Below are 16,052 nucleotides of genomic sequence, written 5' to 3' on the forward strand. Positions count from 1 at the left end.
GCTGAAGAATAACCCTGTGGATGTTTAACTTTTTGCTTCAGACTTACATCTGGATCAAATATTGAAATTTTATATTGATTAAAATTCCTGGGTTCTAAATGGCAAACTTCTGAGTAGCCAAAAATTGTTAAAGTTTTTGCAGTACCAATATGGATAGCCATAGAATTCAGTTGTTCATAAGAACACATTTTATAAACATTTGTGTTTTGACCACTAGTCCACGAAATGTGGCAACAAGACCAGCAAATTTTATTACATTATTTTATCTAATTAATTCTGTATTCACATAAACCCCTCCACATTTATTATCTTTTCAAATTATAGAGTACATTTTTCATTACAGATAATCAGACAATATATAAAATTAAGGATCTGTGAAATGATAAACCTTTGCATTTGTAAAGAATAAAGGACTCTAAAATGTGTAGTTCCAAACATTTGTATTTTATTAATTTGACCAAAGATTTATATTCTTCTTCTTCTGTGGCTCTTATGATTTATTGTCAAGCAGATTGTCAGTCTTGATTGCTCACTGCAGCTTGTTGATGCCTAACCTGTCTGTTGTCTGAAACACACTCCCTAATTTGTGTTGCACTTTTTTACAGTGAAACCAGTGTTTTGTTGTTCCTCTGTGTGGGCTGGGACAGCTTTTCAGCTACTGGAAGCTGTTATAGCTCTAGCAAAGCTGGAAGACTTTTCACACTGAGTCTCTGTATTTTAAACAGGTATCTGTTTTATATAGCAATTTTAATTATCATCACATATCCTGACCTGCATATTTGCCTTTACAAACAAAAAACAGAAAATGAGAGCTAGTTTCCTTTTTTTTTAATTAGTGAAAACTTTCTTATAAAGCAGTATCTTTTTTTGCTATGCACAGCTTATTTAACTTCTCAGCAAGTGTCTCCTTAGTAGCTCATCTGAAATAATAATTCTAAAAACTTCAAGTGATCCTGAACTTCTTAGGTCAGATAAAATTCAGAGCATAGCAGACCTTGTTCATTGTGCTGGTTCCCAGGAAACTGGCAGGGTTTGGCTGCTGAATTGAGCTGGCTGGTGTGTGCATATGTCCACTTCCTGGAAGGTGTTCAGATCTGATAAGATTTGTAGTTGTTACCCAAAACGGAAGAGACCAGTGTTTTGAACCCATGAGGTGATGTGGTGTTGTAACAATGAGGACTTCAGTTTTCCTTTGGAATAGGAACATCAATTCCTTTACAGGTATGAATTGAATACATTATATGAAAAAACTGTGCCTTTTCTTTTAAATACATGGATATCAAGATAGGAACTGTACCTGTTAAAATCACTAGGATTTTAATCTTTCTCAAACTTGCTGCTATGCACACCAGTATAAGCCACTGTACAATAAGAATATCACTTTTTATATGGCTCATCCCTATGCTGATAAGACTGTTTAATATCATCAGTCAACCAAACTTCCATTCATTGTGTGTGATATTTGGCATGATGGTTCATGTAAAACTTTAGAAGGAAAATACCCTAGAGAGCTTTCCATTTCAGGGACTTCATTAATGATCAAGTACTTTTAAGTGACACACAGTACCTTGAAGGATTACAGCCAATATATAGTTTCCAATAAATCAGTCCTAGGGTTTGAACCTAGTATATAATGTATGATTTACCTTGGCAGTTCAAAAGTCATTGACATTGGTTTCCATTTTAGATGAATCAAAATGCTGGATCACAATTGTACAAGCTGTCTTCATTTTTTTTTACTCTATTCATGTTTCATTTAATTTGTTCCAGATGTGAATGTTTCCAAGAGAAACTGCCCATCAAGTCTTTTATTGTATAGGGTTCAAACATAGAGAGATTAGAGATGAGCCAGCTTGCCTTCACTTGGCTTTTGGCTTTGAAATGCTGCACTTTGAAATAGAGTGCTGCACCCCCTGTCTGCATAAACATGGTTTCCAGAATATTTTATAAAACAGTTTTAACTGTTTTAAAATGTGCTTATTTTTGACTACGCATATAATTCATATTTTGTAAAGTTCACTAAACAACCACTGGTCTGTTGAAAATAAGATGACATACATTTCTAGAAGTCAGGCATCCTAATTACCCTATAAAATTCTGATTTAAGGCTACTATGAAGATTACTTTATTTCAACTTGGTTTGTAAGGAAAATAAAGTCTACACACTGATAACCATACAACATACAATAAAAAGAGAAAGGAAAAAATTAACCCAAAAAACCCACAAACAAACAAACACCAAAAAACCCACTGCAGGATCTCTCCTTTGTGGGCTTATATACAGCAGTTTGAAAATATTTTATTATAACTCAAATTAAAAAAGAACATTAGGTCATTCTGTTCACATTTTGCCATATAAAAATTGAACACAAACTGTTCAAAAAAACATAGTATGACTTAAGATAATCTCCACAGACTTATTCCTTTACACAGTTATTTTCATTAGATTTATGTTTTTACACTGGGAAAGGATTCTTCATCTAAAAAAACACTTCATAAAGGATGAAACATTTTGTTTGTATACCATATATAGCCTGGATCGTTGAAAACTTCCTGTCCTTAATTGCTTATGCAAAAATGATTCATGGTGCAAATTGGTATTCACAAGTTATTATGTGCATTAATTTATGTTTTTCCTTTGTACAGGTATCTAAAGATTAGATTTATAGTTGGTGCTGAAAGCCATTTTTTTTTTAATCGAGATTGCAACATACTTTATATTCACATTCCGTATGGATTTGAGGTTATTGTCGTCATGATGATGGTTTGGGCTTTTTGTGGAGGAGGGTTGTATCTTAGAGCATTGGTTTGGTTAAATACAACACACGGACAAAAGACAAAATAAGTTTTAAGGAGTTTTGTGACAAACAGTATTTTTCCCAAGCATTCAAAACAGCATATGAAAATATGTAGGGCTAAGTTCTTAGGTGGGGTCTTGAATCTATTTTAGCTAAAAAATTAAAAAAAAATTGGAGCAATATAGAAAAAAAAATAGCAGTTTTATACTTAGAAATGGTTTTGATTTTGTCAAAATAACTTTTCATTAGAAGATGAAAATGTCATTTTCTTCAACATCTATGTTTGGATTAAAGTCTGAAATTTTAATTTTGTCAGGGAGGAAATTTTTTGTGAGGAATAAAAAAACCCCAAACATTTCAACTGACTATAATATATAATATATGCAGGATATATATAGGTACACATGCAGGAATACAGAGCCAGCAGCTCCACGGCTGTAAAACATCTAAGTGTCTCTGAAGTCACAACTTGCCTAACTAACATCAGCTGTGAATCTCACCTAAGAAGGAATTTTTGCTGATCTCACATTCACCTCTCTGTGGATTGCTGGAGCAGGTTTCTGAGCAACATGATTTTGATAGAAAAGGCATAAATATATAATAGTGTAGGGAACTACAGAGCTAACCTTTGAACACACTAGTGGCAAGAAACAGAGGTATGGTTGTAACAGCACTCAACAATGGAGTCTTGAAGGGAAAGTCAAGCTAGTTTGTAGGAAGGCTACTAAAATTCTCTCCAGGTCTTCAGAAAAATTGTGATTGCAATGTAAAGACTACTTAAGACTAAGACCACTTAAAATAATAATGACTCTTTGCGGTCTCAGGGAAGAACCTTCAATATACTGGTTACTGGTCAATGTGGCAGGTTTATTTGAGTGAGCAATTCCAGGGATGTGTTTTCTAGGTGGTACTCATTTCACTTCTAAAGCCTTTCACAGTTACTTATATAAAAGATAAAAGATGCCTCTACAGCACAGTAAGAGTAAACGCAGTATTTTCAGGCAAGCACACGAATTTCAGCTGTGCTGATGACTCTGAACTTCCATGTTAGCATGAAAGCTCCCTGTTGATGTTTATTGGTACCCAAATTTATAAAGCTGTACCTTGATGTATTTTAGTATCTAACTGCACATTTCTATATAGCAGCACTTCAGAATTATACTGAACAATGCTATTAAGCAGTACTACACAAGAAATGTAGTGAACTATACTTCAGAACCTAACTTGATTCATTTTCATTTTCTAGTAATGTTGGAGAATACACCATTTTGCCAAGTGCAACTCACACTTCTATATTTTACTTTCTTTGGTATGCTCTGGGCTTTTTACAGTTGTTTTTAAAACTTCCATTGAGGTATATTCTTCAGTAAGGATTGCAGAATTTAAGATGATGAAGAGTCCCATCTGACAGGGAGCAGGTACTCTTGTTTTCCAGTGCTTGCTCCAGGCTATTTCAAATGATGGAATCTTAAAATTTGTCTTAAGAGAACTCTCACTATGATATCTATGTTTAAGATACGTGGGGCAGGGAGGAGTTCAGGGAGGGAAAATCTATGCTTATAAGAATGTAACTTCAGGTGGATGGAGTTGAGCTGAATGTATATAAAATTTGGAGAGCTCCCCCACTAACCTACCAGGAAATATATATATATATATCAATCCCTGATTTCTTATGCTGATCTTTGTAAAATACAATACTTGCTTCTACTTACAGCTTGGTTCTAGAGAAGAAATTAATTGTGACCTAAAGAAGTCCTTGCTTACAACATTCAGAGATTCACTTCTTGCACTTCTTTGTGAACTCTCAAATTCAGAGAAATGCCACTGACTTCACTGGGTTTACAGAAGATTTGTGTGCTTCCTCAAAGATCAGAATCAGGCCTCAAGGTTTTTTTCTGTCCTATAGACCTATATTCTTCATCTTTCCTGAGTCACAGAACCAGCTCTACTTTGTTGCAAAGCACAAAAGTAGCAGTGATTCTCCTTCAGCAGATAATTTGGTTATCTGAGTTAAAAGTGGAGATAGCTTCTTGCCTGAAGTATCAATGCCTCTGTGAAGCCTTTAGATATTGGAATATTTGAAAAATTTCTGCTACACATTGCTAAGAACGGTTTAGGATATAATTATAGGAATGACGGATCTCAGCGTTACGCCCATTTTTTGTTCTGCTTTTTTTGTGGGAAGGCAAACTGAACACCAAACTGGTCTGGGTGAGGACTTCTGAATCCTCTTTGGTTAATTTTGTTCTCTCAAATTTGAAACATCACTCCCTCTCCGTGCAAGGTACTCAAGGCAGATGGACATCCTTCCTGTCTGAATGGTGACGGGCTTTCTCCGGGCTGGTGAGAATGTTGTTCCACAGGACCATCCAGTCAAAGAGGACACGCGAAGGGACCTTCCACCGTTCTCTTCTAAGACAAAGCTTAGCAAGTAAGTACAACAGAATGTAAGTTGGGTCAATTTAAGAATTCAGCAGAGAGGCTTCTACTGTACCTAGCAGATCGGAACTTGAGCTCATGGTAGCACTGCACAAAGCTGTGATAAATGAAAGTGATTGGCAGGGCTAATAAAACGATGCCACTAACCACGCAAATTCCTCCAAGAATCCTTCCTGGGACAGTGATGGGACACATGTCACCGTAACCAACTGTGGTCATTGAGATGATCACCCACCAACAAGCAGCAGGAATGCTGGCATAATCCTTATTCTTTGTTCCCAAGTCCAGCCCATTTTCAAGAAGCTGTGAAAGTGCACTGAAAATTGCCATAGCAACACAGATAAAGACAAGTAGCATCACCATCTCTCTGTAACAACGCTTCAGAGTCAGACCAAGTGTTTGAAGGCCAATGAAATGACGGGCCAGTTTAATCACCCAAAAGATTCTCATCATTCTTAAGACCCTCAAGGTGACTCCAGCCCTCTGAAGCTGTGAATTTTCCCCTGTGAAAACTGTCATTAGAACAGAGATGTAGTAAGGAGTAATTGCCAGTAAATCAATGATGTTGAGAGGTCTTCTGACAAACTCACACTTGTTTTTGGAGACGATGAACCTCACAATGCATTCTGCAGTGAACCAGCCTATGCAGATAGCTTCAATTATCCTGCCAAAAGAAACAAAGGACAGCATTTATGCTTTGTGCAAAGTCTTCAGGGGATGTTTTGTTTGTTCACAGTTATTACCAAAGTGACACATAGACTTTCACAGACAACAAACAGAAAGCCATGCCATCCTTATCCTGAACCTGCCACTGGATTTCAGCAATCAACCTGAGGATCTAGTGAAAGTTTAAACTGATAATTGCTAAGAACTCACTCACTGATCATTTTCTTTGAATTATGGATTGCTACTAGTCATAGTACTGGGCAAATATGCCCACAAACACTGGAATCCTACAGGAAATTATAGGACATCAATGCCAATGCGTAACCTTATCTAGAGCAGCTGGGTTTGGATTGGGGTTTTTTTGTTGTTGTTGTTGATTGAGTTTTGGGGGATTTTTTTTTTTTAATTTTTCTAATTCTGTGAGGCCTGATCCACTTGGGAATGCCAAGGGTTGTAGATCAGTGAACTGTCTGGATATGAACAGTAATGTATAGAACCAGACTGCTAAACTAAAATGGAAGTGCAGATGGAACAGGCAGAAATAAGTATTTGCATTGGATGATTCATGCATTAGTTCTTTAGGAACCAACCTAAACCAGTCTATCTGATGTGCATCCCAAACAGGGGCTTACCTACATTCAGACCTTTATAGGTATTGCCACTATACAGAAGGTATTTTATTTTTCAGTATTGCATCCATAAACTACTAAGCTTGTGTCCTCCCATTTACCACTATGCTTTGCATTACTGTATTTTCTCTTTTGCTGTAAATGTAAGTCCACCTAAACTACATTGCAGCAAAAATGTCAAGGTAAACAGATGTTAAGATAATAGGCAAGATCCTCTTCTTGCCAAATGCAGAAGAAATCCTGGAAGAGGATTTCAGTATGTTCTTAAATATTTTCAAGTCCCAGTGCATTGAATGAGACTTGAGAATATCTCAACTTGAAACCAGTGGAAGGTAGAAACAGAAGAAAAAAGTTTTGCTCAAATATTATTTAGTAACTGTTGTGCATGTGGTCACAAATCTCCCTAAGACTTCAGACTGTGCTCACTTTTTTAATACATGAGGACATGGAAGCTAACCTTCCCCTCATTTCTCCATTTATCTTTTTAACCAACAGTTTAAGCAAAGAAAAAGCTCATCACTGATGCCTTCTCTTATCAGCAGCTCTGAAACCAAACTGGTGTGAGATCAGAGATTGAAAAATACTGCCAGGAAATACAACCAGAGTTTTTTGCTACTGCAAGGACTCTAACAAGGTAGTGTCTGTTGAAACATTTTGATTTGCAAGTGAAAATCCAACTGTCATTTCAAACCTAGAATTTTTCTTCCCTAACCCATCTGCATAATTTCTAACCAGTTCTGAAATCTATTGTTATTAATAAGATCGTGGCCTGTTAGAAAGACAGTATTCTTCTCTAACTGATGTAATTATAGACCCTTTAAACTAACTTTTCCATAGACATTTTACACACTAAAATTTTGTTTATTTTTCATTAATTTTTAAAATTAATTCTCTTTAATTTTAAGCTAAAATTGGAAGAAACAGTAACAGTCACTTGATGTAAAGTCATAAGGTACATTGTTATTTTAGCCACAGTAAATTTAAATGAACATAAATTAATTACTTAAATATTTAGTCACATAAAATTGGACCATATTTTTCTTTTTTTTTACAAATAACAATGAAAGTTCTGTAAGCAAATGGTCTTTCTTCATAAAGGGCTTTGAGAACACTAGTTCATGTTAGCACCTTTTGATGGAAAGACTTTTGAAATTCAAAACCACTTTGCTCTTAAGAATTAGGTGTTCTCTTAAAAATTAGGCTTTTTGAAACTTCCTTTATGTTAGAAAAAAAATCAAGGAAAAAAGCTTAATGGGTAAGTTTTCTTAAATCCTTTTCTACTTATGGTGAGGAAATCCCTAAGATTTCCCCAGTATAATCAAAGAGCAAGATCGTGGTAATGGACAAACTGATGATGTCCAAATGTACTTATATGTTGTCTAGTTGAGATCTCATGTAACCATTAAAAGAGAATAGAAAGTTGCAGTCAGGAATATTCAACAATTCCAACAGACTATTTCTTTGCATTTTACGAGATTTCTCTGGTAGTGTTGTCTGTCTCCTAAGACATGAAGCATTTAAATGAAAAAGAAGTTTGTTATTATACAATTTAAAGCTTTTTCAATTGCTATTTCCTGCTGATGCCCTGATAATGTCAGAAATGTGACTCTTCCATTTTGCCACCCCTTAGACAGGTTATCTCTGGATTGAGATTTAAGGAAGTTAGGTTCTGATTGTTCTGATACAGTAGAAATTTTCTTCATGAATCAATATCGATTCAGTGGTCATATAACTTTGGGGAATAGTTGTACAAGTAAAAGTCCATGAAATATGATCAATCCATTCTTTACTCTGGCAGTTCCTGGGACAAGAAATGCTTTAAATCAGTTATACTTCAGTAAGAAGGACTGAAGAAGTATTTTCTTGTAGAACAGATTTGAAGCAAGCTAAGGAACATCATTGGTGCAAAAATGACAAAGCGAGATCAAGGCAGTGGGGGATACATTAATGCCATTCCATTTTAGTTTGCACTTCCACTTCTCCATTTTGCATCCATCCTTCTTTCCCCTGGCTGGGGAGAAGACAATGAAGAAGGGTGTCCCTTATTTTTTCCTTCCTCTATTACTTTTCAGCCATCAGTGAAACATTTTTCATTTTTCCTCTCTTGTCACTCCTTTTTTGCCTATGTAGATGGATTTTGGCAGTACTGGTGAATCATACAAAAATGAGTGCTTTGGTGAGAAAAACTAGAAACCTCTGGCATGTTGGGAAATCTGGTGTGCTACATCCTACATTTCCACTTACAGATCAAGTCTCCCTCTCCTTGCAGTGACTTATCTTTATAGTTAACCTTATCAGTGGATAAATAACATCTAATAAGGAAAGCAATTTTAACAGTTAGTCCTTAAGAGAACTTAACAGAGTATGAAGTTAAAGCCAAATAAAAGGCATATACTCAGAAGACCAAAGTACCTGTATTTTTCATAATCAGTTCTTTAAATATTTTCTGCATATTCACAGGATGGAATGCTTTTATTGCCTATGTTTGGAATAATGTTGTATTAAAATCTATAACTATATAATTAAATAGTGCCTTTATTTGGTAAAAATGTAGTACCTACTTTATAAACTTCCATCACAGTTTTTGGTTCGTTGGGTTTTTCAGTTTTAAAATAGCTGGAACCCAAAAAGGAGAGGGGGAATCAAAAACAAAGCCATGAAGTATTTCCTTGAAGATTCCCCACAAATTTTATGAATAATCACAGAAAATACTAAGTCCTAATTTTTATTCAGTAACAGGCTATTCCTGCTCAAATTTACTGTTCATTTTCCCAGACGGAAGCACATAAAAGAGAGGTTTTCTCACAGAATTTTAAGCGGCTTGGTACTTAGCAGTCCTTCAAGATTGCTCTAATGAATCTTTTGTCCATAAACAGAAAATCAAGCCTTTGTAAGCCTCATTCCTACTGTAATCCCATCACTGTTCAGTTTTCTGTTCCATTTGATAACTTTCTCTCAGAATAAGCTACTTTATGTACAATGAGTTAAACCATTTCAGAAATAATCTTTTTCAATCACTAACAAATTTAGTTTGTTATTACTAAAAAAGAAAACTATGTTGTAACTATCTTAGAATTTCAACTTAGCAATATTCTTTGCCTCAGATTGCCAATTCATAGACTTTCAATATCCCCTGGTGAGTTGGCTGAAATCGAGCCAAAATATTCCTTAGTGGCATTATTATCTATTAAGCTTGTAAATAAAACATACACAGCAACAGGATACACGAGGAAAACAGATGATATGGTTAAAGACAGTATATGACAGGACTAAAGACTGTCAGCACTGATTTGTTAAATTGCTGCTAAAGCCCATTTCCATGTAAAGCACATAAAACCGGCAAAATGTCCAAGCAGTAGCTAGAATGATCAAATTCCTGCTCAGGAAGACTCCTAAGTGATTTCAGCAAATGTTCGGAGTTTTTAAATTCTTTTGAAATCAAGGACTTCCTTCTCACTACTAACTGTGGAGTAAAGGCCACAGAACAGCCAGTTTCCCTGAATTAAAAACCCTGCTGGCTTTTTTTTTCCCATTCTGCCCCTGCTTTGGTAGGAATTATATGTTGTCATGCATTAAACTCTAGTGCTTTGTGTGGGAGGCTGTAATGACCCATCACTCCTCAGGGAAGGGGCAAATCCCTTTCACAGCTCGAAGAGCAGACCTGGATACAAACATCTTGAGCCCTGAGATCCTCAGCATCTTTACCCTCTGTGTTGAACATGACTGGTATCTAGCCCTGGTGAGTTTAAGGCTTGGCTGCACCCAGGCAGTGATGTACATCTGTTCTTTGTTTCACCTCTATTTTTCAAAGAACTGGTAAATTCAATAGAAGAATCCATGCCTGTGTTTTTAACCTAGATCTTTGGTTCCATTCTTTACCTTCAGCCCACTGTTTTAACCTAAAACCAGCAAAAATGTTATCACATTTTTGTTTCTATCACATCAAGTTAGATCTTGTCCAGGAAAGGAGTTAGTACTGTTTTTTGAAGAGGTGTTAAACATGAACATTCAGGTGTTCTGAAATTCCACTACTATAAAGAAATAATATTTTTTGTATGTCTAAAACTCAGATGCAGTTTTTTAGGCTGATATTTTGCAAAGATTAAAAAAAGCCCACAGGCTCTTGATGAGAGATGCTGTTTGGAGAAACTACCGTGTTTATTTGCTTTTGCTTAAGAACACAGAAATCATGTAGGCTTGATAAGTCAGTGATTATTTCAGTACAAATCTAATCATGATTATCAAGTGGAAAGGGGACAACCATCTCTTCTTAGTGCTAACAAGCTACTCGTATTCAGCATTAGAAAAATAGTTTTAAGGCAGGTAGCTAGAACTGTGCTGGCAGTAAGTCAAGCAGCTTCAAATGATTTCCTATTACAGGCTTGAGAAGCTCTCCCTAGAAGATTACACTCCCAATCAGTGTATGGACAGGTCCCTGAGCAGAGACTCACAGTATGCATCTGTTGGCACAGTTCAGAGGACAGCAAAGATGACTTGAAATTGCCAGAAGCAACAGAAGGCATTCCTGCTGTCTGCTCCTAAACTCTGCAAATCTAATGCAAATCTTTAGCTCTGATAAGTGGAACTTGCCAAGGCAGGGAACAGAGCAAAAATCTTAAAATGAAATAAATTTAATAACTCATCCCTCATCCTGAGAACAGGCCTGGGAAAGGCAATTCCTCTGCAATCAGGGAATTGTATTTCAGTGTCTGTACTATCTGTGAAACTCTGAGGTGAGATTTCCCATCCCTCTCTCCTTGAATAAAGCTTACTCCTGGACTTCTCTGTTGCCTTCTAAAGCATGTTATCCCAAAGGATCAGAAATAGCCATGGGCTGCTCATCCTTTGAGAGTGTGGTCACCATGAAAAGGCGTAACAACATAGTGCTTTGTGAAAAAAAGTTTGGTGGATTTAATTCTTCTTCTGCTGAAAGGGTGCTCATACATGGAAAACAAATACATCTGGTGTCAGCTGGCAGCCCCAGTAGCCCTCACTGCAAACCTCATTTTTTGTAGATGCCAGAATTCATGACCCCCTCACTTGCTGAGATGATGTCCAGGAAAGCTGAAGGCACACTGCTGGTCAGCTGCTTTCAGCACAGCTGTCCAAAGCAGTTCTGGGAGTGGTTACCATGGGAGTCAGCCACAGAAATTGTCCATGTGGCACCTTTCTGACATAACACACTGAGGCAAGGGCAGGGAGGCTTATTGTGAGGGACTGAAAATATCAGAGTTGCTGTGTTTCCTGAGGTGTTCGCACCTCACCTCCGTGGCTTATGCTGAGCTGAATAACCGACTCCATCCAAATCTACAGATTAAGCATTTCTAGATTAAGCCCATTCAATTTTCACTCCTAAAACTTCTCAAAATACTGTTTTTTGAATAATGTGCAATTTTTGTACTAGTAATTACAGTGCCATGCAAGTCAAAACTCACTTCTGTACGGCAGTAAGATAACAATTCCTCTTGGGAAAAAAAATTAAATTTTTGTATTACTATGTTAGATAGAATTTCTTTATTTTGATGAGGAACACTGCTTAATAAACAAATGACAGAATTTGGTTTCAAACTTTTAAATGTGTCAGAAACAAGCGGATAGATTTTTAAAAACCTTCTCACCTAAGAGGGATTGTATTGCCAGAGTATGCAATCCCAGAAACTTCCATAGGATTTCCGTGGTCAGGTTTTCAAATAAAACCATTTAGCTACTTAAATTTTGCAAAGCCAACTATTTTTAAATGAAATAACTACAAGGTAATCATAAACACATAAGGGCAAATAAAGTCAGATGACAACTGGGCATGTTAGGTCCAATGCTATGGCACACGTCAGTAGTGACAACTAAACTGGACAGCTCACTTAAAAGCAGCTGTAGCTAACACACTCTTTTCCAACTATAACAGACTTTTTAGCAATGAAGCAGCATGTGCAAAAGAGAGGAGTGGCTCCACCTTGGTGGTCACCTGTGGACAGAGGGGCACACATTTGTGTCTGTTTTCCATGTGTTTGCCATCAGACTGGGACAGGTTCCTGTGCAGTCAGTGCATGGTTTAGATGACCCAGTCTGTACTGGTGTTTATATGCGACAGACTTTTCTGACATTGGTAGAAACTTTTCAGCTGGTAGAAACTTTTCTGTTTTTTGTTGCAATAACATGGAGTACTACAGCTAGTACAGAAGAAACTCACCCCATCATTGGTAGTCGTCCTGGTTCTAAAAGGAGCCTTCACTGCCCTGGGAACTGTTTGTCTATACTGCACCTACAAGTACTTAGGACCTAATACTTCTAACACCTGGTGTACAAGACGCAATTGTTCAGAAGAGTAAAATCAGGATCTTGAAGACAAAGGCACTATGAAGAAAAATTACACATCCTATGCCATGTTCCTCTCCAAGCTGAACTCTTTTTTGCAAGAGAAAACTTGTGGTTGATTCCCACACCATGAAGACATGAACAAAGACATGACCTATGCGGTTAATGCTGTTGGAGTGTTGCATCTATTTTCCCATGCCTCTTGGGAGTATGTCAGCAATTTGCTGCTGTACAGAGGTCACCCACAGAAGCTCCTCTTTGAAATAACCTTGCTAAGCTTTTTAACTGGAACAGCCTTTAGGACCCTCTTTTGACATATCTGAATCTAAGCAGGAATCAACAGCTTCTCACACTGCATCTGCTTTCTTTTTGTTCATACAATTAATTCTTTGGCTCAACTACAATGAGAAATACAGGTGCAGTTTTCCATTAAGCTAATGGAAACTATGAAAATACTTTCCAAGGAATTAATCTGGCTACTAAGATATAATATATCACATTCCAATTAACTCTATGGTAAAAGATGATGATTTCATAATGACAAGGCTGCAATTTCACAGTAGTGCCCTTTTAGAAGAGGAGAAGCTGAAAACTTTTTGTTGAATATCCTGTCTGTTTTTAAAAAAGGGAGAAGCTAGCAAATACCAGAAATGTTTACTTTTTTCTTTATATGTCAGTCTTATTTATGGGAGAAATTCTACCAGACTGGTCTCAATTTTGTTCTCTAGGGAACAGGGAAGAAGAAGGAGAGAGAGGGAACAGAAGAGTGCAAGAGTTGCATCAATGTAACTCTAATCTGAGGTCACAAGAAGATGGAAAAGGGTTTGTTCTTACTAGTAAAGCTCAGGATTGAGCCTTATACCCCATGCCCTGTTTTCTGCAACTGTTTTAAAGGAAATGTAAACATCTGTTACGTTTTTTACACTGGGGTGCTTGAATGATGCATTTGCAAGAGCTTGATGTACAGTTTGATCATCTCCTGTGTTCCCCACATAGAGAATCTGAGATGTAAAGGGAGGAGCGGGGGTAAGGCTGTTCCCACATCCCGGATTTTACCGGAGCACAATCGTAACAGGCGCTGCATCTGCTCTAGCAGAAGGACCTGTACGAATACATGCAGAGTACTTACAGGATTTGTTTTTTCCCAAAGGAAAAGACAAGGGAATTGCATTCTTTTGGGGGATTATTTTCCTTTTTTTTTTTTTTTTTCGCACAATCGTAAGGCATCAATTGATTTCCGGAGTGTCTGAAGTTCTCTGTGTGGTCCCGTGTCTCCTTAAAGGGGGCAATAAGAGCTCCAAGAGCCTTCACGGAGGGAGGCACCCTCCCTGCCAAGAGGAGCCGTATCCCGATGTCCCCGCTCCTCCAGCCTGCCCAGACCCGAGCCTGTCCCCGGCCCCAGCCCGTCCCCTGCGCTCGGGGCCGCGGGTGCCCGGCAGAGCCCGGGGGAGCCGGAGCTGCGGAGCAGCGCCACTGCCCCGACACCCCGCCATCCCTCCCCGGGCCCCAGCTCAGGGCCGGGCTGTCAAGGCGCGCAGACGATCTCCGCCGGTGGAGGCTACAGCCACGGACCGTCAAGACAAGGGGCAGGAAGGACACACTGGACGGGACACACGGGGACCGGACAGCGGGAAAATAAAGGATCCTCCTACCCTGAGGGCTCCCTCACTGACTCTGCTGTGTACCTGCTCTGCTCCTCCACGCTGCGATTCTCCGGCGCCCGCCACTCGGGCAGGGTGCTGGCGCACAGCACCACCATGGACACAATGACGAAGAGGATGGAGACGGTGGCCAGGACCTGGGCGGCCACGGAAGACGTGGGCTCCTCAAAAGTCCTCCTCATCCTCTCGAGCCACTTCCTGCCCTCGGCTCCGGGGGGCCGCCTGCCCTTGCCCTCGGGGCGGCCATTCGGCTCCTCCGCCGCGTAGTAGGTGCACGTCTCGGACATGCGGTCGTCGAGGCGGCGCTGGCAGCAGTAGTCGAGGTGGGAGCCCTCCAGCCCCCAGTAGATCATCTCGTTGTAGAAGGAGAGCTCGCACATGTGCGGCACGAAGCGCAGGTGGCCGTGCCGGACGTACAGCATGATGAAGCCGAAGGCCTCCGAGTGCCTGTCGAAGAAGTACTCGTTCCGCTCCCGGTCGTAGTCGTCGCACACCTCCAGAACGTCCTGCTCCGAGAGGCAGCCGTGCAGGCGGCTCACCCGGCGCAGCGGGAAATCCTTCAGCACCTCCCGGGAGAAGGAGTACCGGGTGCCCCCGACGTTCAACACCACCGAGGGACCGCGGCCAAAGTTCATGGCTTGGGCGGGACGGAGGAGGGGAACGGCGGGCAGAGCAGGGCAGGGCAGGGCGGCGAGGCGGGGGGCAGCGCGGGCGGCAGCGGCTGCCCCGGCTCCGGCTCTGCGCGCACCGCTGGCGGCTCCCGCTCGGCGACGGGGCGGGCAGCGGGCGGGGAGGGAGGCAGGGGGGGAGGGACAGCGGGAGAGACGCGGCCGCGGGCGCCCCGGCGGCCGCGCAGGAGCGCAGCGGGGCGATGCCGCTCGCAGGTGCGGGCGCGGCTCAGCGCCGGCGGGCGGGCGCCTCCGCGGGGCCCCGCCGGGGCGGGAGCGGGGCCGCGGCCGCGGGCATGGCGGGGCCGCGGAGCTCCGCGCCCGGCGCCGCTCCGCTGCGCTCCGCCGGTGCCGGCGGGCGGGCGAGCGAGGGGCGGTGCGGCGACGGCGGGGTGGGGACACGCCTCCTCCCCGCCCGCGCACACGGAGCGGAGCGGGACTCCCGCTGCCCGCCGCCCTCCGGCACCCCTCCCGGCACGGGGTTTGGGCAGCGCCGGGGCCCGCCGGCCCCGCTGTCCGCCCCGCCAAGCGGCGCTGGCTCCAAGTTGTCCACTAAACGCAAGTAACACTTTGTGGGCGTTTTCTCCCGCCCAAGGAAAGCTCGAACCGAAGTGTGTGAGCACGATGCAGCTCGCTCCTTGTTCGCGGCAGCCGACGGCCAGCGCCTGTCCTTCCCAGCTCGTTTGTTTGCCCGCCGGGGCGCCGGGCGGTCCCGGTGCCCGGCAAGGGCAGGGCGGCGGCGGGCAGCGCTGGCCGCAGCGCCGGGCTCCCCTCCTCGTCACAGCCCGTCCGCCCCGGCCCTCCGCCGGACACATCTGGATAGCGAGACTCTTTCTTCTCTTTTTCCTCCTCAGTGCATGGACACCAGGAAGAGCCAAG

General features: G+C 41.2%; 1 protein-coding gene across 2 annotated transcripts; it reads right to left on the minus strand.

Moving 5' to 3' along the window:
• Positions 1-226: 226 nt before the first annotated feature.
• KCNG3 (potassium voltage-gated channel modifier subfamily G member 3) lies at positions 227-15,269 on the minus strand. 2 transcript variants are annotated; one of them, XM_036380974.2, is made up of 2 exons: positions 14,530-15,269; positions 227-5,901 (listed from the first exon to the last, which is right to left on the minus strand). In XM_036380974.2, the coding sequence occupies exons 1-2, from the start codon at positions 15,138-15,140 to the stop codon at positions 5,256-5,258; spliced, it is 1,257 nt and encodes a 418-aa protein (XP_036236867.1). In that variant the 5' UTR covers positions 15,141-15,269; the 3' UTR covers positions 227-5,255. The 2 variants fall into 2 exon arrangements, with proteins under 2 accessions (XP_036236867.1, XP_036236866.1); XM_036380973.2 differs by having other exon boundaries at positions 14,497-15,269.
• Positions 15,270-16,052: the final 783 nt, after the last annotated feature.

This window comes from Molothrus ater, chromosome 3 (assembly GCF_012460135.2).
Source record: "Molothrus ater isolate BHLD 08-10-18 breed brown headed cowbird chromosome 3, BPBGC_Mater_1.1, whole genome shotgun sequence".
NCBI classification, from domain to species: Eukaryota; Metazoa; Chordata; class Aves; order Passeriformes; family Icteridae; genus Molothrus; species Molothrus ater.